The 24268-nt window shown below is 40.0% G+C and overlaps 1 protein-coding gene across 1 annotated transcript in view; it reads right to left on the bottom strand.

Annotated features, from left to right (window-relative positions):
• Positions 1-3520, bottom strand: part of ZYG11B (zyg-11 family member B, cell cycle regulator) — a 65141-nt gene extending 61621 nt beyond the window's left edge. Inside the window, exon 1 of the mRNA XM_074334724.1 lies at positions 3307-3520. Coding sequence (XP_074190825.1) covers positions 3307-3336 — 30 coding nt within the window. The 5' untranslated portion in view covers positions 3337-3520. The remainder of the gene's footprint in view (positions 1-3306) is intronic.
• Between the last annotated feature and the right edge of the window lie 20748 nt (positions 3521-24268).

Raw genomic sequence — 24268 nt, 5'->3', positions numbered from 1 at the left:
CAAACCATGTTTCATATTGATTTAGTGATCATCCTCCAAATCTCTTAAGTATGACATTCCTTCACACACACACAAAAAACCTTTCAAGGTACTCAAAGTCTTTACAATGAGGCCAAAATTCCTGAGCCTATGATTCAAGGTCCTCCATGATCTGATATTAACAAATAACCATAGCAAGAAATATGAAAATTATAATATATATGTATCCTATGAAAGAGGGTTATATAATAGAGGCATGTGAATAGGGTTTTTTTGAGGGGTAGGCACGGCAGATGGGGTTTCCTTAAGTTCCTTAAGCTGAAAACTCCAGGACATGCAGAGTTAAAAAGACAAAAGAGAGAGTACCACCACAGGTCATTCACATGCGCTTTTCCTTCTATCTGGTTTTCCACAAAGTAATTCCTATAACTTAATCCTTCAGTTCTCTTTTTGAAAGTAAGATCCTCTAGGAAGCCACTCCTGACTATCCCATACCATGACTCCACAATTTTTCCTTTCTTAGCATTCTTCACATTTAAAGTTACTCTTTTTGCTTGATTTCTATATTGTTCACATACGTAAGATACAAAAAAGCAGGGACCACATCTGCTTATTTGTAATATCCCAATGCCACAGTCAAAGGCACTCAAAAAAAAAAATTGTTAGATGAATAAAAAGCAAGGGCTGTATGTTAGACCAGTGGTTCTGAAAGTATGGTTCAGAGACCAAAAAACATGACACGGGTTACTTGTTAATAATGTAAACTCTCAGGCCCTACTCCAGACCTAATAAATTAAACTCTGGAACTGGCAACCTATAATCCCTCCAGTTGATTCTGATTCAGGGTAAAGCTTAAGAACACATCTCAGGCATCCCAACAGCAGTCATGCACTGCATAACGCCATTTAGGTCAACGACCGCATATATAACGTTGGTATAATACCATATAGTCTAGGTGTGGTAGGCTATACCACTAGGTTTGTGTAAGTGCACTTTATGATGTTTGAACAATGACAAAAATCACCTAAAAATGCATCTCAGAACATATCCCCATTATTAAGTGGCACATGACTACATTCAAAACACAATTTTGAAAAATTATGACAATTTTGAAAAGTATAAAATACAAAAAGCTTTACAATAACGTTCAACTCTATTTACTGAATGCCTACTACACATACTGCACAAGAAAATTTTTAAAAAGTAACTTCTACAGCTAATTCTGTTCATAATAAGCTGATATTTTGCCTCCCCTTCAACTCTCCCATACATACACTCTTACTCTGTGTGTGTCTATGTTTTAACAAGCAAGGAAAAATCAAACTACTAGTTGGAGGCAAGGCCTAAGCCATAATCATACCTAACATATCTTTCCAGTCTCATTTCCTACTACACATGCCCATTCCCACATCCCTCCATGATAAAAAAGGTAATCCTGCTACCTATAATACATCCTAAATACTTTCTACTCATGTTCACAACAAAGCATTCTTTCCCTTCCCAAAATGATCTATATAAATCTTATTCATCTCTTAGGCCCAGCTCAAATGATACCTTTGGATCCAAAATACTCAAAAAGGCGTTCATAACGTCTCCCTCTGTACTCATGTATTCATTCTCAGTGGGAGAGCCAACACTTCCAAAAATCTACAGTGTTTCCCCAAAAATAAGACCAGGTCTTATATTTAATTTTTGCTTGAAAAGACACATGAGGGCTTATGTTCTGGGGATGTCATCCTGAAAAATCATGCTAGGGCTGATTTTCCGGTTAGGTGTTATTTTCAGGGAAACACGGTGGCAGTTTGGTGTTTTAGCTACGACAGCTCTTTATTGTAAAGAGAAGATGATCACACCTTACTAAATTTCCTTTTTGTACCAAAAATAAGATGCAAACTCGGTCTTTCTGTGTAGCCCACTAGTTGCCTAAAATTTCAGTTTAAGATTATACTTGTCAGATAGCAAAATGAGACCATGAAGTGAATTATTCAAGCACCTACTTGGCCTGGGCAATGGGAATAAGGCACAGATGCTGCCTAGAACGCACATCTTAGGGAGAGAAACAGGTTAACACAATGACAGTGTGATGGATTGTAAAGGTGAAGCGTTGTTATGGAGGCAGACACAGGAGAATGACAACCCCCAAAGGCAGAGTCAGTGAGTTAGGGAAAGTTCACAAATTATTATAAACCACTTTCCTAAAACACAGATGGGGGGTAGGGGAAAAGTAGAAATTAACTAACCTCCTGGGAGAACATAATTACAAGGCCTTAAATTTCACCAGACTGTCTTATTCCTCCCAGAGACCAAAATTGAGATTGCTGCATATGATGGAGCGATGTGTTCATTAAATGTACTGCAAACCATGTGTGACCCAACTCAATGAAAAACCAACTGAAGCCTCAACCTATTTTGAAACAGGAAGGAGAAAATTTGCAAAAATAAGGGTCTCCCAACTAACAAACAAAAATATTTGTTTTGAGTAACAGTCAACCCTGTAAATAAATATTACTCAAAATAAAAATACGTTCCCAAACAGTTTTCTGTCAAAAGATTAGATATCTCATAAAGTCATAGTAATGCATGCTCGCCTCACTCCATCCATCACTCCAAATCACACTGTCAGGTTTTGCAATGACACTAGGTAATAAGGCTTCCAGGCTCTTTTCAATACCTCCAACGATCCCCCCCTTCTCCTCTACAAAGAGAAGAGAAGAAAGCCAAAGAATCCTATCTGCCTGCCCTACAGCTCCTGGGAAACAATCTTCCTCAAATTGTTGGTGCTTAGACCCCTGAAGCCCGTAGAAGGAAATGGGGACAGCGGTGAGAGCGGGGGTGAGAGGATGGCCAATAAAGGGGAGAGGAAATGTGGGTGGTAGAGGACGAAAGGGAGAAACGATACGGAAAGGAAGTGGCAGTGCACATAAAATGGTGAAAGGGGGCAAGAAGCGGGAGCAAAGAGCAGGAACGAAAAATAGGGAGGGAGAGAGGGAAGGGGTAAAGATCCCAAAATAGAGAAAAGGCAAAATGGAAGGAGAAAAGGAAGGTCGGGTTAAATGACTAGAAGGGGCGGCAAAGGGGAACGCGAATGAGGCTGTCACTGGGGGTGATTAAAAAAAGGGTGTCACTGGGAAGGAGAGGGATAAGGGGTTGTGTCACCACAGCAGGTGGCCGGGGAACACGGGGAAGGAGGAGCGGGCCACCAAGGGGGCGGTAACAAGGAGGTAAGGTAAAGCAGGGCGCAGAGGGGGCACCAGAGCTAGGGAGGGGCAGGCCTGTGGGGACCAGAGTGGCGGGCGGCTGCGGTTCAGGCAGGCCTTGCTCCCTCACCATAGCTGTGCCGGCCTGGTCCTCGGGCATGCAGCCTCTGTCCTGGGCTCGGCGGCGGGCCGGGCCTGAGCCCGCCCCCAGGTTGAGCCGGCGCGGGGGCTCCAGGAGGCTTCGGCGAGCGGCGGCTCCGGGCTTGGCCCAGGCCTCGGCCTCCTTCCCTCGGAAGCTAGAAGTGCAGCAGCCGCAGCGGCAGCCGGACCCGGAACGCAAACTCCGCCCCCGTGATGCCCCGCCCCCGCTCGCGAGCCTGAGCTTGACCCCGCCTCCACTCTCACTGCGCAGACTCAGCGATGGAGTCTCGAGCCGGCGTCGGACCTTCGGTTTCTCCCCTTCCCCGGCTCTTAAAGGAATCACAGCCCCCTCCAAGTCTATTCTTCCTTTGAGAAATAAGGGCTTTAAATATTACGTCATAACAGGAGACTAGAGCACTCACTCCCTTCAGTTACCTGTAGACCCCTGTGCTTCTAGTTCATTGTTGTTCATTACTATTGTCATAGTTCTTGGTGATTTAAATTCTCTTAGATAGTTCTTCCAGTGCCCTGGCCTCTCAGGTTCCTCTCCTCTAGGCATCACCCTTGCCTCAGCTTCTCATTTCCACGCTCATACCTTAGATCTTCTCATTACCAATAGTGATAACCCCTCTATAATCTCAATTTTAATTATCCTACTCTCCCATCACAAACTCCTTCCTTTCTAGGTAGCTCTCTTCCTCTAAGATCCAACTCCAAAAATTCTTCAACGCTAAGCTCCAAATCCACTGATCCTACCACCTACTATTCCTCACACTACCCCATGTCCTCATTTCCTTCCTTGAACAGCTTAGATTCTATTGTCCATTATGAAAAACCGTTCCATGGTATTAACCATCATTTCTCCAGTTCGGCTCTCCTTTCCTTGTACTCACCTGACAAATTCCAATCCTGAACCTGCAGCAAAACAGAGGAGAGTGAAGAAAACTCCCAAACCATACTGACTGGTCTCCCTCTAAACTTGATATCATTATCCTCAAATAGGCCCCTAATGCTTGACTATACTACTACATTTCTCCAGTTCCATATACTGTCTCACCCTACTAATAAGTATTTCACATCTCTCTCTTCAAATCTTCCTCCCTTGTCCTTACTTAACTGATGATTCCAATTCACTGAGAAAATGAGGCAAAGAAAGAGGCAAAGAAAGAGAACATCTACAGGTTCCCACCAGCTACCATAACTTCCAATTACCTATAAGTCTGCTCTGCTTGTAACTCTGCTCCCATCCTCTGCCTTCCTTTCCTTACTACTAATAATGGTCTTTTAGCAGAGGTCAAACCCTCCTCAGTTTTTCTCAAAATAGTTGGTTTGGTTTTTTATTCCCAGTCACAAACCTATATTTTTGTAAAATGTAAGAAAAATTAATTACTAGAAAATTAAATTTAAAAACAGACATACTAAATATAAGCCGGATTTTATTTTTTTACCATTGTAACCATTTTTAAGTGTACAATGCAATGGCATTAAGTACATTCACACCACCATGGAGCTCCAGAACTCTTTTCATCTTGCAAAACTGAAACTCTGTGCTCATTAACTCTGTGCTTATGTTCTCCTCCCTGCAGCCCCTGACAACTGCCATGCTACTTTCTGTCTCTATGAATTTGACTACTATAGGTCAGATTTTTTTATTATTAGCTCCAACAGACATAAAATTTTTCTGTCAAATTACTATAAAATGTATAAATATTTATTCTAAATTTCTGCCCCAAACTGGTGGCAAACTGTTTCTAGACCATCACTAGTCCACAGATCACTCTTTGAGTAGCACAGTGCTAGGTCCCGTACTGTTTCATTTTCTCAAAGACATCCAAGAGATCCAGCAATTCTTCCTCAATTCTTCTCATGGTTTTTCTGTTTTTCTTTCCCATTGACATACCAACATGAATTTATTTCTTACATCTCTTCTAGCTTTGACCCTCTAGCTCCTGCCCCATTTCTCTGCTCTCCTTTATAGCAAGATGTCTCACAAAGGTGACCTGTACTGGATGTCTTGGCTTCTTTTTTCCTATTTTCTGTGGCACCCTGTATAGTTAAGCTTTCACTTCCACCACTCCACCGAAATGCTCTTGTCAAGGTCACCAGTGATGTTCATTTATTAACAATGGTCAATTCTCAGTATTACTTGACCAACCAAGAGCACTAGGCACAGCTGATTATTTCCTCCTCTGCTACCATGACCGTCCCCTCCCCTGGTTCTATCTCACTGGCTGCTTTTGGTTTCTCCACATATCCTTGACCTCTAAATTCTACAGTGCTTCAGTCAATACTTTGAACTTTTAACCTTTTCTATTTATACTCATTCCTTGATAATCTTATCCCATCATAGTACTTTAAATATGAGGTATGTAGTGATGATTCCCCAAATTACACCTCCATTCCAGATGTCTCTTCTGAATTTCAGATTTGTATATCCACTGACAACTAACCATCTTCCTTTGTGTGTCTAACAGATTTCTATTACTCCTAGTAGCCACTCAATAAACTTCCCTTCAAGTCCTATTGGCCATGAATAAACCAAAAAATAGCAAAGGAAATAAGACCACCAATATTATTATAGCTTAGACCAACCATGATTTACTCTGGTAATCACTTTCCCTGAGGACCTGGTGGTAGAAGAAGAAAATCTCCATAAAAAAAAAAAAAAAATCAGGGCTTTGCCATCAAGAAAGAATGGAGCCATAGTTGATCTGTAATCAATGAGACAGAAGAGAAAGTTCAAAAATATGTTGAAATATACTTAGGAATTTAGTATGATAAAGGTAAAATTTCAAGTCAGTGGAAAAAAAAGCAAAATTATATTTGGTGTTAGAATAACTGGATAACCATCTAGAAAAATTTAACTTGGATCTACGCCTCACACTGTTCACTGAGATAAATTTCAAATACATCAAAGATTTAAACATAAATAAAAATCTTGAAGGAACCGTGGAGAAGTTTTTATAATGTCAAAGTTAGGAAGGTCTTTTAAAATACAGGGTATAAAACAAAACCTAAATGCTGTAAAAGACAGATAAATTTAACTATGTAAAAATTTTTAAATGTCTGTAAGGCAAAAAAGCACCTTAAGAATAATAAGATGGGGCCGGCCCGGTGGCTCAGGCGGTTAGAGATCCATGCTCCTAACTCCGAAGGCTGCTGGTTCGATTCCCAAATGGGCCAGTGGGCTCTCAACCACAAGGTTGCCAGTTCAATTCCCTGAGTTCCAGCAAGGGATGGTGGGCAGCGCTCCCTGCAACTAAGATTGAACACGGCACCTTGAGCTGAGCTGCCGATGAGCTGCGGAATGGCTGGAGTGCATCCTCTCAACCACAAGGTTGCCGGTTTGACTCCCACAAGGGATGGTGGGCTGCGCCCCCTGCAACTAACAATGGGCAACTGGACCTGGAGCTGAGCTGTGCCCTCCACAACTAAGACTGAAAGAACAACAACTTGAAGCTGAACAGCACCCTCCACAACTAAGACTGAAAGGACAACAACTTGACTTGGAAAAAAGTCCTGGAAGTACACACTGTTCCCCAATAAAGTCCTGTTCCCCTTCCCCAATAAAATCTTTAAAAAAAATAATAATAAGATGACAAATAACTATAAACATATGTTTGTATTTCATTTAATAGGAAGATGGATAGTTTTCATGCTTAATATACAGAATTGAAATCAATAAGAATAAAAACCCAAGGGTTATATGTACAAAAGACATAAACTGACAGTTCACAGAAAAAGAAATAGAAATGGCTCTTAAATGCTCACTTTTATAAAAAGAAAAATGCAAATTAGAATTTCTTTGAAGTACTATTTTTCATCTATCAGATTGGTAAAGATCTATAAGACTGATAAGACACTGTGTAGTGAGGGGGAAGTTTGACAGGTACTCTCATATTTTGTTGGTGAGAGTGTAAATTGGAACAACTTCTGTGGAGGACAATTTGGCGGTGGTATTTATCAAAATTTTAAATGGACATTTCCTTTGACTCAGAAATTCCACTACTAAATATTTATCTATTTATTTATTTATTTTATTTATTTTTTTATTGGGGAAGGAGAACAGGACTTTATTAGGGAACGGTATGTACTTCCAGGACTTTTTTTTTCCAAGTCAAGTTGTCCTTTCAATCTTAGTTCAGCTTCAAGTTGCTGTCCTTTCAGTCTTAGTTGTGGAGGGCACAGCTCAGCTCCAGGTCCAGTTGCCTGTTGCATATATGCAGGGGGCGCAGCCCACCATCCCTTGCGGGAGTCAAACCAGCAACCTTGTGGTTGAGAGGACGTGCTCCAACCAACCGAGCCATCTGGGAGCTCAACAGCAGCTCAGCTCAAGGTGCCATGTTCAATCTTAGTTGCAGGGGGCGGCGCTCACCATCTCTTGTGGGACTTGAGGAATTGAACTAGCAACCTTGTGGTTGAGAGCCCACTGGCCCATGTGGGAATCAAACCGGCAGCCTTCGGAGTTAGGAGCACAGAGCTCTGATCACCTGAGCCACCGGGCCAGCCTCCATTACTAAAAATTTATCCTACATATATGCTCAAGCATATGTACAAGCTTTGTTTATAGTAACAAAAGATTAGAAACAACTTAAATGTTTATTCATAAACAATTTATTAATAAACTGGTCAAATAATAGTGTATTCCTACAATGCATATTTTGCAGCCATAAAAAGGAATGAGACAGTTCTTTGTATACTGATATAGAATCTTCAAGACCTATTGTTAAGTGAAAAGGCACGGTCCTCAACTATGTACATTGCATACTATTGTTCCTGTAAGAAATGGTAGTAGCAATATATATTCATAATTGCTTACTTATGCAGAAAATATTCCTGGAAAAGTGTAACAGAAACTAATATCATTGATTGTCTGGTGCTAGGGAGAACAACTGGATGGCAGAAGACATGTAGAAGGGAGACTTCTCCTAGTATAACCTTTTGTTATCTTTTTATGTTTTTAATCATGGAAACATCTTACCTATTCTAAAAGTAAATAAGTAAAAATTTTAAAAAGATAATTATTTAGAGCAACTTATTTATTTTTCAAGAAAACAATTTTTGACAATGAAGCATGACTTTATCAGTGTTCCTAATTTTAAGAGATTCTGTATAGTCTTTTATTCTTGTTGAATTAATTAGAACTAGATCATAGTTACTCATCATAAATTTGGTGACTACAATCAACCTCCTTTGGCAAAGAGAGCTTATAACTTGAAAGTGAACAAATACCGTTTTCTGCAACAAACATTCTAACAAATATAGTTTCCTATAACAATTCATAATCTCAAGATTACAAATTGAGATTCTTTGGAACTACTAAATTAAACCTTTAGCTATTCATTGGGAAGCTCTGCTCCTTTTCATAAACACAGAAACTCAACTTTATGAGGGAAGATTCAGAGTAAGTATAGCTTTAACTTAAATTCAATGATAAGTGATATATAACTATACACTATTCTTACCTCTTACCTATGTAAACAGAAATTAGTGGTTAATTTAAAGCCCTGTCTTCTCAAAAGACTTGGATCCAACTGTTATTAAAGGTTGTGGCCTTTGTTCTCTAACTGTACTCAAGGCTGAATCTAAGGTATTCAGGGCTTGTGATGATTTATTTCTCTAGAAACTCAATTGTTTACAGAAATTGGAAAATTCTTTCATAATCTTGAACGATAGCTGTTATTATTACGAAGAGAATATCAATCACATTTTGCTCTGGAACGTAAAGCTAGAGGCAAAGAGGGTATGGGAAGCTATAGGAAGATAGATTTCAGTTTAACAAAGGGAAGAGCATTCTAAGAGCAAGAACTATCCCACATGGCATGAGCTATTTATGAAGTAGTAAACTCCTGGTCACCAGAGAGGTGCAAAAAGGGGCCAATTGACAAAATGTTGGGGATATGATAGACAAGAGTTCTATAAGGAGTTAAAAAATGGATTTGATGATTGTTTCGATTCCTTCTAATTTTAGAAGTCAGTGGTTCAAGAAAGATAAATGGGAAAAGGCAAGCCAAGAAGTAGGAATTTCAATTTAACTCACTTATTTCCAAGGTAAGATTTCCTGTTATCTTTAATATTCAGTGCCCTGAATCTTTAAGAAAGGGCACCATGCGAAGGTCTACTCTCTTTGTACTACTTGGTTGAATAATGAAAGACTCCCAGTTAAAAATAAACAAGCTCCTCCTTAGCAATTTAATAAGGAGGGAAACAAACTTGCTGAGTATGATGAAATTTCAACTGACTACTCCTGAGCATGAGGTGCTGAGCTCAGTTCCAACCACTCATCAGAACCCAAGACTCAGGGCAGAAGTTTCCAATAAACATCATCTATTAAGAGAAGTTTACCCTTGTTGGTGGGCTGGCTACTCTCAATGTAGAGCTAGGCAGTATCAAAAGGATTTTTTTCATGGCAATCCAGATACTAACTCTAGCAATCCCTCACAAAGTCAAAGAAGACAGTCAGTCTTTAAGAAAGCAGTTCATCAACCAGCCCTACATTTAATCCTCACAACAATCCCCTGGGGCTGATAGAAGGGGCTATTATCCCATTTGACAGATTAGAAAACACAGGCTCAGAGATAGGAAATCTCACAAGTCAGCCATGGAAGTGCTAAATCTGAACCCAGAACTCCACTCACTACCTCACAGCCTCAGAGAGGACTGGAATTTCCCCCTGGGATAGGAGGACCAAGTGAAAAGGATGTCTTTCTAATGCAAAATTTTGTACTATAATCCATGTCAATTTTGGATTATCTATCAGAATCAGCTGCAGGACTTGCTAAAGCACTTTGCTATGTCCCTCTTCCAGAGTTTCTGATCCATTAAGTCGGAGTTGGGGCTCCAGATTTTGTATTACTAGTGTGTTCCCAGAAGTTGCTGATGATGTTGGCTCAAAAAGACACTGGGAGAACCACTCTCCTCCTCTATAGTTTCTTCCTAGTGTCTTCTATCAGATGCGGGGAGGCAAATGAGGATGGTTTGAGCAGAAAAACAGAAGGGTTTTACACCTCCCTGGACTGCTGCTGAGGCACAAGTGTACCGTCTCAGGGTGAGAATGAGGAGCACTATACCAGGAGTCAGAGGGTTGAATTCTAGTCCCTAGCTCTGACCCTGGGGAGGTGGGATTTGATACCTTTAATGAAGGCCACTTAGATCTGAGATGCTGAGGACTTGGGCAAACCTTTCCTCTCTCTGGGGAGGTTTGATAATCTGTACAATGTCCGGAGGGGATGAGTGGTCAGGAGGTCTCTACCAGCCCTACCGTTCTGTACTTATCTAGTCAGAGTCTTGATTTCTCTAGGTACCCATACTTCCGGGGTAGACTAAGAGCATCTAATATTTAATATGGGCCACAAGAACTCTGAGAAATCAGAGTGTGCTTGGGAAATCCTCTTCACATGATGACTCTAAGACCTCAGGGGCGAGCTGGTGAAAACTCCTGACTGTGGAATCAGAAATTATGTCTCCAGAGAAGAGAAATGTGGATTAAGAAAGCAATTAAGTATCTTCTCATCCTGTCTTAATTAAAAAGGAACAATGAACAGAGGGCTCCTACAAAAAGGAAACAAACTCCGTGGAGCTATAAGTACAGTGATGTAAAATGAACCTTCTTCCGTGACTAATCAGGCTGAGTCAGGTCTCCTGTAAGATTACATATTACCAGGCTCTGCTTTTAAACGTTACAAGTTCTTCCTGTATTTTCCTGACTTTTAATGTAAATAGATAAGGCTATCTCCAAAAGCTTGTAAAATATGTTCCAGAGAGTTGCATAAAGGCACAAAACATGTTTATTGTGAGAAAGAGCATTAGTTTGAGGAATCTGTCTGCTATTATTTACTAAATCTATGAGCGACCTCGCTAGTATTTTCTTTGCCTTTTCCTTTCTTTATTCCCCAACACACAGTGAAACCTCTGGTGGTAGAAAGTAGTTTGTTAGTCTTCTTTTCCCCCCTGAAATTGCTGGTTTTAGCATAAAGTTTCGTTTAGCTATTTCTGATTCAAACATCAAGGTGAAGTGTATTTTAGGGAATAAGGAATCAAAGCCCTAGGTTGTAGAGCTTAAAACTTTAAACCAAGGAAGGGAGATGAAGGCTGCCCAAAGTTCTACTGCAGAGGGCGGGGAGCAGTATGTGCCCAAGGTGGACACAGAACTGACCATTAGGTAAAGTGTCCAAGGGTCAGGGCCACATACCAAATCAACTGTTTACGATTGGTATCTCTCCCTCTTTGTTACTCTTATCCACTAAACACATTCATAGGAGACGTTGGCACTTGACCCAGGCTATTACAGTAATTGTCAAAGTGTGGTCCTGAAACAGCAGGACCACCAGAAACAGCATCACCTAGAAACTTGGGCCACTAAGACCAACTTAATCAGAAACTCTGAGTGTGGAGCCCAGAAATGTGTGTTTTAATAAACCTTCCAACTAATTCTGATCTATACTAAGGTTTGAGGGCCACTGGGCTATTGCAATCCTACAATAACTTGGATGACTTCAATATTCAACTCAGTCTACCTCTATGGCCTCTCTGCTCCTTGACCTCCTCCTCTAGTGACTCTCCCTTCTACTTCAGCCTCCTACTCCCCTGTCTCCATCTTGTCAAACTCAAAATTCATTCATCTGAAGTCCGAAAACATCCTGCACAGGCATCACAATCACTTTATCTTTGTACTCTGCGCTTTCCTTGAATGGTGACAAACTCTCTGGTGGCTTCATGTAGACAGGGAGAGGCCAGCCCCATATTCTGAGGAGTCCAAAATTTTTCTTCTAAATCTTTCTCGCAAGCTTCTGACCTCCACATCCAATGCTAAATGTAGACTCCACCTGGATAGCCCACTGGTATCTCATAGCAACAGTTCCAAAAATTAATTCCCTATTTTTCCCCAAAACTTTTTCCCCTTCTTGTGCTTCCGATCTCAGGAGCAGATCCCCACAGATGAGGTTCTAAGGATGACCTAGGGGTCATCCTTGACACCTTCCTCTCATTCACCCCCTACAACCAAGAAATCACTGCAATTCTACTAATTTTACCTCCTAGGGGTCATGTGTTAGTTATTAACTTATTCTTCAATAGATAGGCTTGCAAAGCCCTTTCCAGATCAGGAACTCTACGGGTGATTTCTCATATCGGTGTCTTCCTTCTTGATATTCCTATCACCAGTGCCTTTGTTTAAATTGCAATATTCCTCTTCTAGACCAACAGTTCTCAATCTTGACTTAATATTAGAATCATCTAGGAAGTTTTCAAAACTACGCAGCCTTGACCCACTACCCACAAATCTAATTTAACCAGACTGGGGCTCCAGAACAGGAGTTGTTTTGTTTTAAGACTTCTTATAATTTTTTTGTTTTTTGAGGAAAGTTTTAGATTCACAGCAAAATTGTGAGGAAGGTACAGAGATTTCCAAAATACCTCCTGCCTTCACACATGCATAGCCTCCCCCATTATCAAAATCCCACACCGAATGGTACATTTGTTACAATTGATTAACCTAAATCAACCCACCAAAATCACCTAAAGTCCACAGTTTACATTAGGGTTCACGCTTGGTACTGTACATTATATGGGTTGGACAAATGTATAATGATGTGTATGTACCATTAAAGCATCATGCAGAGTAGTTTTACTGCCCTAAAAATCTCCTATGTTCCCTATATTCATCCCTCCCTGCCCTCAAGCCTCTGGCAACCACTGGTCTTTTTACTGGCTCCATAGTTTTGCCTTTTCCACAATGTCATATAGTTGGAATCATGTAACATATAGCCTTTTCAGGTTGGCTTCTTTCACTTGGTAGACGTGATAAACGTTTAAATTTGCTCTATGTCTTTTCATGTCTTGACAGCTTGTTTCTTTTTAGTGCTGAATAATATTCCATTGTCTGGACACACCACAAGAACTTGAGTTTTAATTTTAAGCACCCTGGATGATTCTATGGTAAAGCTAATTATAGACTTTATCTTCTGGTACCCTCTAGAAGAATTCTGAGAAACTAAGGTCCTCCTCACACATTTTTAATTTGACATCTATTTTTATTATCACTCTAATAATTGCTTACTGAATGCTCTTGCTTTGGTGTCCTGCTGCTCTGCCTTAAAGCCTTGCATATTCAAATTATCCCTTTCAAAGGTACTCTAGATGTTTTTACCCCCGGGGCAATACTCTCATAGTAATATTCAGGAGAGGTGAGAGGTATATCTTTCCTTTAAAGGTGAGAGACATGCTATTGTGAAAGAGGAGAAATGAAAGACACATTATCAGTCAGATAAATTTTACGAAAGAGTATACACATAAAAGCTACGGACACAGAGATTATCTATACTTGTGTACCCCCTGGAAAGTCTTCATGAATCCCTAGGGGTATCAGTTCCCCTGTGAGAAGTCTGCTGCTTAGACCATTTCAGTAGACTCACTGGTCACTCTTCCATCAGTCTTTTTTTCTTTTTTCATATAATTCACATGTCATAAAACTCACCCTCTTAAAGTGTACAATTCAGTGGTTTTTAGTATATTCACAAAATTATGCAACCATCATCACTAATTCCAGGGACCCATGCCCAGTAGCAATTTCTCCCCACGCCTTCCTCCCCAGGCCTTGGCAACCCCTTATCTATATTCTATCTCTATGGATTTGACTACTTGAACATTTCATATAAATGGAATCATATAATATGTGGCCTTTTGTGGCTGGATTCTTCCACTTAGCATTATGTTTTCAAGGCTCAATTATGTATCAGGACTTCATTCCTTTTTATGGATGAATAATATTCCATTGTGTGGATGTACCATATTTTGTTCATCCATTCATCAGGTGATGAACATTTGTGTAGTTTCCACTTTTTGGCTACTATGAATAATGCTGCTATGAACACTCATGTAAGAGGTTTCCTATAAACATATGTCTTCATTTCTCTTGTGTATATATACCTAGGAGTAGAATTGCTGGGTCATATGTTAACTCTATATTTAACTTTTTGATAAAAAATTGGCAAAATCATTTTCCAAAGTAGCTGCACCATTTTACATTCCTATCAGCAATGCATGAGGGCTCTAATTTCTCCACATTCTCGCCAACACTTGTTGTCCATCTTTTTTATTATAGGCATCCCAGTGGGTATAAATGGTACCTTGTCATGGTTTTAATTTGTATTTTCCTAATGACTAATGATTTTGAGAATCTTTTCATTTGCTGGAAAGTTGTCTTCAGTTTTAAACCTCTAATTCAAACCTTTGCTACCAAATTATCTTCCCAATCCATATTACACTCTTGTTTGCAACTTTTCTATGGCTCTACATCTCTTACAGGATAAGGCCAAACCTCTTGATTTGATAACTGAGGAATACTTCCCCACCTGGCCTCTCTTTATGTCTCAGGCAACAACATTTCCATTTCATGTCTCCTAGCTCTGTTCTAGCCATACTGAACTACTCATAGTTCATGGAAGTTCTCTGCCAAGAAACCTTTCTTCTTTCTTCGAATATGTCTTCCACTTGCCCTTTGATACTAGACTCACATGTCTTCCCCTATGGAAAGCCTTTCCTAATCAATCCCTCCACAATTAAGTTTGATGTCCCTTATGAGCTTCCCTCCATTGCAGTACTATATTGGGGTTGTCTCTTTTGCTTGTCTCCCCAAGTAGGCTGTGAGATCCTTGAGAGCATTAACTGGATTCAATTTAGCTCTGTCTTCAGGACTCAGAACATGGACTGACTGGAGGAATTAATCTCATGGGATCCTCGTGTCCCTCAAATGCCCTCTGGCTGAAGTGCCAAGAACTTGTTCCAGTTCCTCAGAAGGCAATGCCAGCTTACCTTTAGGGCACCTTAAAATAGCCCAGACTACTCAGACAGAAAACCTTTTTGCAGGAGTATATAATAGTTGAAAGACATTTTTAAAAGGACTAATATTAATAATGTATTAATATTAATCCATCAGAGACTATCTCATCAACTACAGTTACTTGATTCCCTTTCTTATTGTGAATATTTGTTATGCATTACTACGGACTAGACACCTTCACTCTCACATAATTATCTTATTGAACAGGCAATATAGAGTATAGCACTTGTTAAGAGCAGAGACTCTGGAGCAAGCCAGTCTGTCTGGGTTTCACTCCCAGTTCCACGCTAGCTGTATCATCTTGGAGAAGTTATGTGACATTTCTGTGTCTGTTTCTTTATCTATAAAATTGTACTTACCTCATTGAGTTCTAATGAGGATTAATTAAGCTACTATATATTTAAAGCTCTTAGAACAAGACTTGGCAGGATATAAGTGTTATATAAGTATTAACTATGTAAGTATAACTGCCATGTTTCCCAAAAAATAAGACGTAGCTGGACCATCAGCTCTAAAGCATTTTTTGGAGCAAAAATTAATATAAGACCCAGTCTGATATTGTATTATATTATATTATATTATTATATTATATTATATTATACCCAGTCTTATATTATATTAAGATAAGACCGGGTCTTATATTAATTTTTTCTCCAAAAGATGCATTAGAGCTGATGGTCCAGCTACGTCTTATTTTTGGGGAAACATGGTATTATTATAAAATCCTCCTTCCAAACCTGCAAGCTAGATATTATTATCCCTATTTTACAGATGAGGAAACTGAAGTTTACAGAGAGGAGTGACTTTCTCCAGGTTATACCAGAATTAACTTGACTCTCAAGCCTGGTAACTGATCCAGATCTCATACTTTGTGTGTACATTTTTCTGTTGTGACCGCTTCTGCCACTTTCTGTCAGGGCAGGGTGGGAGAAAGGAAGAAGTGGCAGCTAGTTTGGAACAGTCACCCCAATCAGAGAAGTCTCCAGGTTACCCTTCTATAGAGGGTCATCTGTCCATGGATAGTGTGTGTGTGTGTGTGTGTGTGCGTGTGTGTGTGTAAATTCCACTTCCTCAGGCATCCTTTCCTGTCATCTACTATTCACTGTCCTTTCCCAGGAGGTCACATGCATGTAAATAATTTATTCTTCAGCAAATATTAAATGAGGCTTTGCAAAGCTCTTCTTAAGAAAGAATTCTTTAAGAATTCTTTCTTGAATTCTTTCCTGGAATTCTACGGGTGGCAAATTCCCTGACTAATGATAACTCTTTTACACTACATTCTTTCCACTGGACTCTGTGCCTGTCCTTTGTGTCATGCCATGTGCTGGACACTGAAGACACAGAAATAAATAAGATGCAGTCCCTGCACTCAAGGTGCCCAAGTCTTTTTTTGGGGAAAAAATGGACAACAGCAAAAGAATATGATCACTACTTTTCTAAAAAGAAGCATGGCTCCTACCAGAGCACAGAGGAGTCATCCAGTCCAGTGGACGGGGTCAAAGCAGGCTTCCTAGAAGAGGTACTATTTGACCTGGGCTTTGAAAGACAAATAAGAATTACCTAAATTAAGAGGTGAGGAAAGAGTGATTTAGGTATAGGGAACCAGGTCTGTGAAGGTACTGAGGCACGAGACCGGATGACATGTTTAGGATCTCCAAATAGTTTGGGATGAGGCACAAGTGGTATATATGGGAGGGGAAGAGACAAAGCTGGAGAGGCAGGCAGGGACAGATTACAGCTGGGCTTGTGGGCAAAGGCAAGGAGCTTATACTTCATCTTTAACACTGTGTGACATTTGGTTTCAACTCTCTTCCTGCACCACTGCTTTACTTCCGATAGTCAGCATTTGGTTACATTTAGAAGTCCAGATTAATTTACCTATCTGTTTATTCACTCACCAACATGTACTGAAGTACCTACTTGTATCAGTTCTTATCTAGGAACAGGAGCTGCAGGAATAGACTTTTGGAGTCACAGCTTGATATACTGTGAGCTTTTTTTAGAAGACACTAAATCTCAGTCCAGACTTGAGATGATTTATCCTGAAAACTGATTCCTTCCTTACCCTTGGTGTTGCAACCCTTTGGGTCAGTTGGACTTCCCTGAGCATGTTGTAATGAAGCAGGTCGGAGAGCACATTATGGGAATGGCTATATTACAACAGTTGAACCAGTCAGCCTGGATGGTGAGTGAGTGCCTACTGTGCTCAGGCACAGGGAGCTTCAGGAATGAGTTGAAAAAAGACTATCAAGTCCCTGCTCTTTGGGAGCTCACAGCCTCAGCAAGCAAAAGTTAGACTTAGAAGACAAGTTAGAAATCATTAGTTACATGGGGTAAGTTGAGCTCTTACAAAGTACCTTACTCTGTGTGGGGACCTGAGACCTGGTTTCTACCCTTAAGGAGCTCACAATCTGGTAAAATAGGTATTGTAAAAACAGGTAATGACCACAGTGCTTCAAGAAGTGAAAGAGATCTCAGCTGGCTAACCACAGCCCACTGTCAACCAGTAAAAGTTAGAAGGTGTGCTAAACAAGGAATGGGGGTGTCATGTCTGAGCTGGTATAGAGGATGTCATAGTCCAAGCTGAGGCTGAAGAGAAGTTGGAAGGGCAGCCCACAGAGAGAAAACAGCCTGAGGAGTTCAGAGAAGAGGAGAGGGTCAGAGTGACTGGCTTGTCTTGTATAGGTGGGGAAGTATCAAGCAGAGTGGTATGCAGAGGCCAGATGAAAGGGCCTTGCATGCCGAGCTAAGGATGTGGGCAATGTGGAGCCATTGGTTTCCAACCTGGGAGTGAGATGGTTAGATCTGCCTTTTAGGAAAATAAGTCGCTTTCATTCCTGGGAAGCTCCAGTGTACTCATTTGTAAAATGAGGAAGTTGAGGATATTTTCAAAATCTTTTCAGTGCATGTGTCCTATGAGTCTCATTTAAAGCAGTGTTTCTCAAACTTTCTTGTGTATCCGAATCTCCTGAGGTTCTTGTTAAAATGTAGATTCTGGTTTAGTACATCTGGGCGGGGCCCAAGAGTCTGCATCTCTACCAAGACCTCAAATGATGCTGATGCTGCAGATCACACTTTCACTAGCAAAGATTTAGAGTCGTTTCCAACCTGTACATTCTGTAAGTTGTAGATTATCTGATTAGAAATAGTATCTTGCTTAATTTTTACAGTGTTTGAAGGCTTACAAAGAGGTATAACGACCTGATTTCCTTTTACTGCTTTCAGCAATTCTTCCTGAGAGGTAAGATCAGGAGAAAATGTAGACAACATGAAGCATTTGAGATCTTGCTCCTCGGTGTATGTCATCAATTTTGGCTCAAATAAACCCTTATAAAAATAAAAACAAAATACAGACAACACATTAGTGGTTGTGTGAAGCATCCTTAAAACTTAGGCATTAAAGTTGGTCTGTCTCCTCCCAGCATCGTGGTGGGCTAGGCATTGTGAGTCCCATTTCACAGATGAGGAGACTAAGGATCTGAAAAGAAAATGGACTTAGCCATGGCCAAATACTATAGAACTTAGTAGAACCAGAGTTAGAATGGAAGCTTCCTGGCTCCTATTCCAGTGCTATTTCCAGCATATTCCTATGCTGCTTCAGGCATCCGTTCATTCACTCAACACAGATTTATCATACATCAACTACATTTCAGACTCATCACAACACATGAATGTGGAGAAAGTTATCTTTCAATAACTGGAAAGAGTGAAATATACAAATGTAGGGGGAGAGGAAGGCTTATTGAAGAGTGTGGCTTTTTGTGGAGATGTCAGCTCTAAAGATGGTTTGTAAAGGAAACTCATTCAGACAAGGGAGACATCAGTATTAATCTCTGACTTTTATACATACATTCATCAAATATTTACTGAGCCCTAACCTGTACCCGGCCCTGTGTTAGATTCTGTGACACAGGCATGAGTCACACAATTCTCAGAGAGCTCACAGCTTTATCTAAAATGGGATTTGAGTGTTTACAAGCCCTTTCCCCATCATTAGTAATAGCTGCCATTTGCTGAGAGTTTCGATTTGTAGATCTGGGGTGGGGCCGGAGAATATTAATTTCTAACAAACTCCTAGGTGATTTTGATGCTGCTTGTCCAGGGACCATCCTTTGAAAACCACTGCTCTATACCAAACTGTCTCCCAATTTCTCATTTATTTTTATCAGGTAGAGATTCATATCCCATGGCATATGAGGAAAATAAGGCCAGAAAGGTAATACAAATTGTTCAAGATCCCACAGCAAGTGTGGGATTCCAAGGTTCATGGGATTCCAAAGTCCTTATTATTATTGATAAACCTTGCTGCCTCAGATGATGATATACGGGTACAGAGGAAACCAGAAGCCGGGAGGAGGGAGGGTATTTGTCAAGCGGAGGTGAAGATAAAGTTGGAAAGGTTACCATCCAACTTGCTGCCCTGAAAGATGAGTCCGTGGCTTCTGTGGCTCTGTCATTATCTTTCTGTGTACCTTGGGCCAAGTCTCTTCCTCTCTCTGGACCCGGGTCCTCTTCTTAATAAAGCAGGGGACAACTCCCCCCCACCCCCCCACCCCGCTTGAAGCACAGCCTAGGAGCCTCAAAGACAGTTAGAGAAGTAGAGATTGCATTGAATCCTGTTTCTGATTGCTTTGGGATGGCTTGAGGCCATGCAGGTCATGCGGGGACTACGTGATATGCAATCACGCTGCTGAAACGGGAGTCTGAGCAGGGCTGGCACCTGTCATGGACTTCACCTTTTTTCCGTGGGAGGGATGCGGGGAGGGAGGGCTTCATGCTATGCAGGGCACGGGCTTGGGGGATTGGCCACAGTAGGAAGGGCAGGGCGCCTCCACGACTAACCGACCCAATGCTGAGGTTTCCCAGGGGACCTGCAGAGGACAGAGAACTGATGTCCCGCGGAGTAACCCCGGGAAAGCCAGTTCATCCCTTTTGCCAACCGCAGCTGCACTGGCCGCTGAGGACCGCCCGCTCAGCCTAGACCCGAGCACCAATCCTTGGCTTTCAAAGTAACCTCACAGCAAACGTGATTGGTCTTGTCTTTCTGCACTGGGAGGATCCTGTCAGCTCACTGGTGCGTCACCTTTGGGGGAGGCTTGGCGGGCTGTGTGATCTTCAAGAAATCACTTTACTTCTCTGAACCTCGTTTATAAAATGGAAATATTAATACCTATTCTGAAATGACCCATTAAACAGTGAACATGTCTAGGAAAATCATCATGTCTGTAAAAAATACTTTTATTATTTTGTCTGTTTACGAAAGTAATATATGATTATTATAAAAATAAAAATAGAAATCAGACACTGGAAGTCCCTTGTACCTATTCCCTCTGTCCTTCCCAGTCTATAGTTAACTGTTAACAGTTTAGTCTATTTTCCCTCTGTTTTTTTTTCCCCATGACTATACAAAAGGTTACTTTTTTAAACAAAAAGCCATTGTTATACTATACAACTTTTTTCAATTAACAATGCATTTACACATTTTTTAATGTTGACATGAATAAACTTATTTCATTCTTTTTAATATCTACATTGTATTCAAATCCTTTATTCTGGGAATTAGTTGTTTCTATTATAATAACAGCAGCAGCAACAACAATAAAAACTGCAACAAATATTTATTCGTGTAAGAATTTCTGAATGATACATTCTTGGAAGTTGAATTTCTAGGTCAAAAATATAACCACATTTGAATGACACCAAAAGTACAGGCAACAAAAACAAAAATAAATACATGGGACTACATCAATAAACTAATAAACTAAAAAGCATCTGCACAGCAAAGGAAACAACAGAATGAAAAGATAACCTATGGAATTGAAGGAAGTGTTTGCAAACCAGATATCTGATAAGTGGTTAATCTCCAGGATATGTGGGGAGATCCTACAACTCAATAGTAAAAAACTAATAACCTGATTTTTAAATGAGCTAGAGACTTGAACGGACATTTCTCCAAAGAAAATGTACAAATGGCCAACGTGTATATGAAAAAAATGCTCAAAGTCACTAATCATCAAGGAAATGCAAATCAGAAGCACAATGAAATAATACCTCACTCTTGTCCAGGTGGCTATTATCAAAAAATCAAAAGACAACAAGTGTTGTCGAGGCTATGGAGAAATTAGAATTCTTGCACACTGTTGATGGGAATACAAAATGGCGCACTATGGAAAACAGTATGGAGAGTCCTCAAAAAATTAAAAATAGAATCACCATATGATCCAGCAGTCTCACTTCTGGGTATTTATCCCAAAGAATTGAAATCAGCATCTTCAAGAGATATTAGCATCCCCAAGTTCACTGCAACCCTATTCACAGTAAATAAGATATGGAAACAACCTACATGTCCACTGACAGATGAATAAAAAAATACGGTATATACATCCAATAGAATACTACTCAGCCCTAAAAAAAAGAAGATTCTGCAGTATGCTACAACATGGACGAACCTTGAGGACATTAGCTAAGAGAAATGAGCCAGTTATAGAAAGACAAATACTGCTTAATTTCACTTATAAGAGGTATCTAAAATAGTCAAATTCATAGACTCAACGAGTGGAATGGTGGTTGCCAGGGGGTGGGGGGAGGATAAATGGGGAGTTAATAATCAAGGAGGTGAGTTTTAGATAAGCAAGATGAATAAACTCTAGAAATCTGCGGTACAATTCTACGTTGTACCTATACTCAAGAATAATATATTGTACACTTAACAATTTGTTAACAGTGTAGATATGTTAAGTGTTCTTACCAAAAAAAAATAAAATTCAAATATACAAAAATATAAAATGGCTGCAGCATTTTGCATTCCAACTAGAAATGCATAAGCGTTTCAGTTTTTTTTCTATCCTCATCAACACTTGGTATTGTTGATTACAGCCATTCTAGTAGTTGTGTAGTGGTATCTCATTGTGGAATTTTCTTTGCATTTCACTAGGCTGGGTGTCTTTTTGTGTGCTTACATTTTGACCACTTTTAAAAACATTATCTTCTTATTGTTGAATTGTAGGAAGTCTCTATATGTTCTGTATACAATCCCATTGTGGGGTAGATAATTTGCAAATATTTTCTCCCACCCCCCAAAAAATATATAAACACATTTCAAACGTTAATAATATTACCAAACTGCTCTCTAAAGAGGAAGTTTCAGTCTATAGTCCCACAAACTGTGTATGGGAATGCTGGTTTCTCAGCATCCTCACAAACATAGGATGCCCATTTTTGTTAATCTAAGAGATGAAAAAATGATATCACACTGTTTTTAATTTCCTTTCCTTTTATCATTAGGATGAACATCTCATCATGTTTATTTACCAGTGCTTTTCCTTTCCTAAGGAAAAGCTGTTCTTATTGAAACCTTGCATTTTTCATTTTTGCATCCCTTAAACCGTAGTCATTATTTAGCAACCAGGGAATGTTTGTTGAATGAATGAAAAGTAATGCTGTGAAGAATAAATGAGACAATGAATCTAAAGTACTAAAAAGCATAATTAGTGATCAATTAATATTAGCTGAATCTAAGTCTGGAGTCAGGAGGTGAGTGCTATAATGCTCTTGAGTTCTTCCCTTCAGGATCCGGAATGGTTGTTGTGAACTCTAGGATTCCAAGAGGTCTGGTTTCTCCAGGTCCTCTCACTGTATGTGTAAGGGTAAATGACTTAACTTCTCTGACCTCCAATTTCTCTGCAACACCATGAACAATGTCTACAAGCTGCATCATGCTTATTGAAAAGGGTTATAAGGTGAAAAACGTGAGATTAATTTACAATAAGCATATATTCAGGTACTACTTGAATAATTAAAACAAACAAGTTGAAAAAGTAAATGCAGACATTTATAAGAATAGGAGGACTAAATCTACAAAGATAAGGACAGCACTAAAAAAAAAAAGCTGGCTGCCTTTTTAATGACCTTAAATTTCCTTTTAAAATATGTGACTTCATAACTTGGCCCAAACTCACTTCCATCTTTTCTCCAACTCTCTATCATCCTCTACGCCTCAGGTGTTCTTATCTCTATGCAGTTCAACTCAGCAATATGATTAAAAGAAAAGTATTATTTGTGGCTTGTCCCTGATTATCTATATCACTCTCACCAAGCCTTGCTCTATTCTTGGCCCTGTGACCAGCACAAGGGACATAGAGCTCACAGTCTGGTGGGGGACTCAGATTTTATGCCATTATGGGCATGCAAGAAACATTTCTGGAACAGGGATTACTCTGAGCCAGGCATTCTGCTAAGCAAATTGCATACCTGAACTTTTAGTTCTACTGACAGCCATACAGGGAATTTGCATTTACAGAAGAGGAATCAGGCTTACAAATGTGATTGGTTCAAGGTCATAATTTAGTAAACATGGGGCATATATTCTGATTAAGATCTGTCTGCTCTCCAAAGCCAGTGCTTTCCTACTACATTATACCAGAATAAACCAAATGGTGTGGGATACTGAAGTGAAAGCATTTAAATCTGCTTTTGGATTGTGTGATACTGCACCTGAGAAGACTTTACAGCAGAGAGTATCTCTGATTTGGGCAAAGAAGGGTAGTCCAGGCATCAAGAGCAGCAGTAAACAGGTCCACAAACCTGGGACCTATTCAGAGAACAGAAGGTTGGGTGGGGTATGAGGGAACAGAGGCAGAAGACAAGGCTAGAATCAGATTGTACAGGGCCTTGGGAAAGTCAGGCTAAGGAAGATGGCCTCAAAAGCAATGGTCAGGACTTCCCTACCTGGGGCATGTGCAGTAGGAATCTCCAAAGGTGATCAGGGGTATGAGAAACCACAGGTAAATGTGGCTTATCATCTGGAATTTCAATTTTACTCAAAGGCTTGGAGAAAAGACAATCTTGTGTTTTCCTATGAAAGATGTATTATGGAATATAATGTAAAATCATATGAATTTAAAAAATAAAACTGGGATTTCAAAGATATTTCCCAGTTGCAGTAAGCTGCTCCCCAATGAGGAAGTGTTTGGAAGTAGTCTATTTAGAGTCAACTAATATTAATTGATCACCAATACCATTAGGGATAGGTTAATTGTGGAGTCATTTAGGGAGCATTGCTATAGGTACTGGGAAACCATGGATTGAACTCCACTGAGGGCTCTAGACTAGG

The sequence above is a fragment of the Rhinolophus sinicus genome, linkage group LG06 (assembly GCF_036562045.2).
Source record: "Rhinolophus sinicus isolate RSC01 linkage group LG06, ASM3656204v1, whole genome shotgun sequence".
NCBI lineage: Eukaryota > Metazoa > Chordata > Mammalia > Chiroptera > Rhinolophidae > Rhinolophus > Rhinolophus sinicus.
Note: the sequence above shows the minus strand (reverse complement) of the source record. Positions and strands in the feature narration are given on the sequence as shown.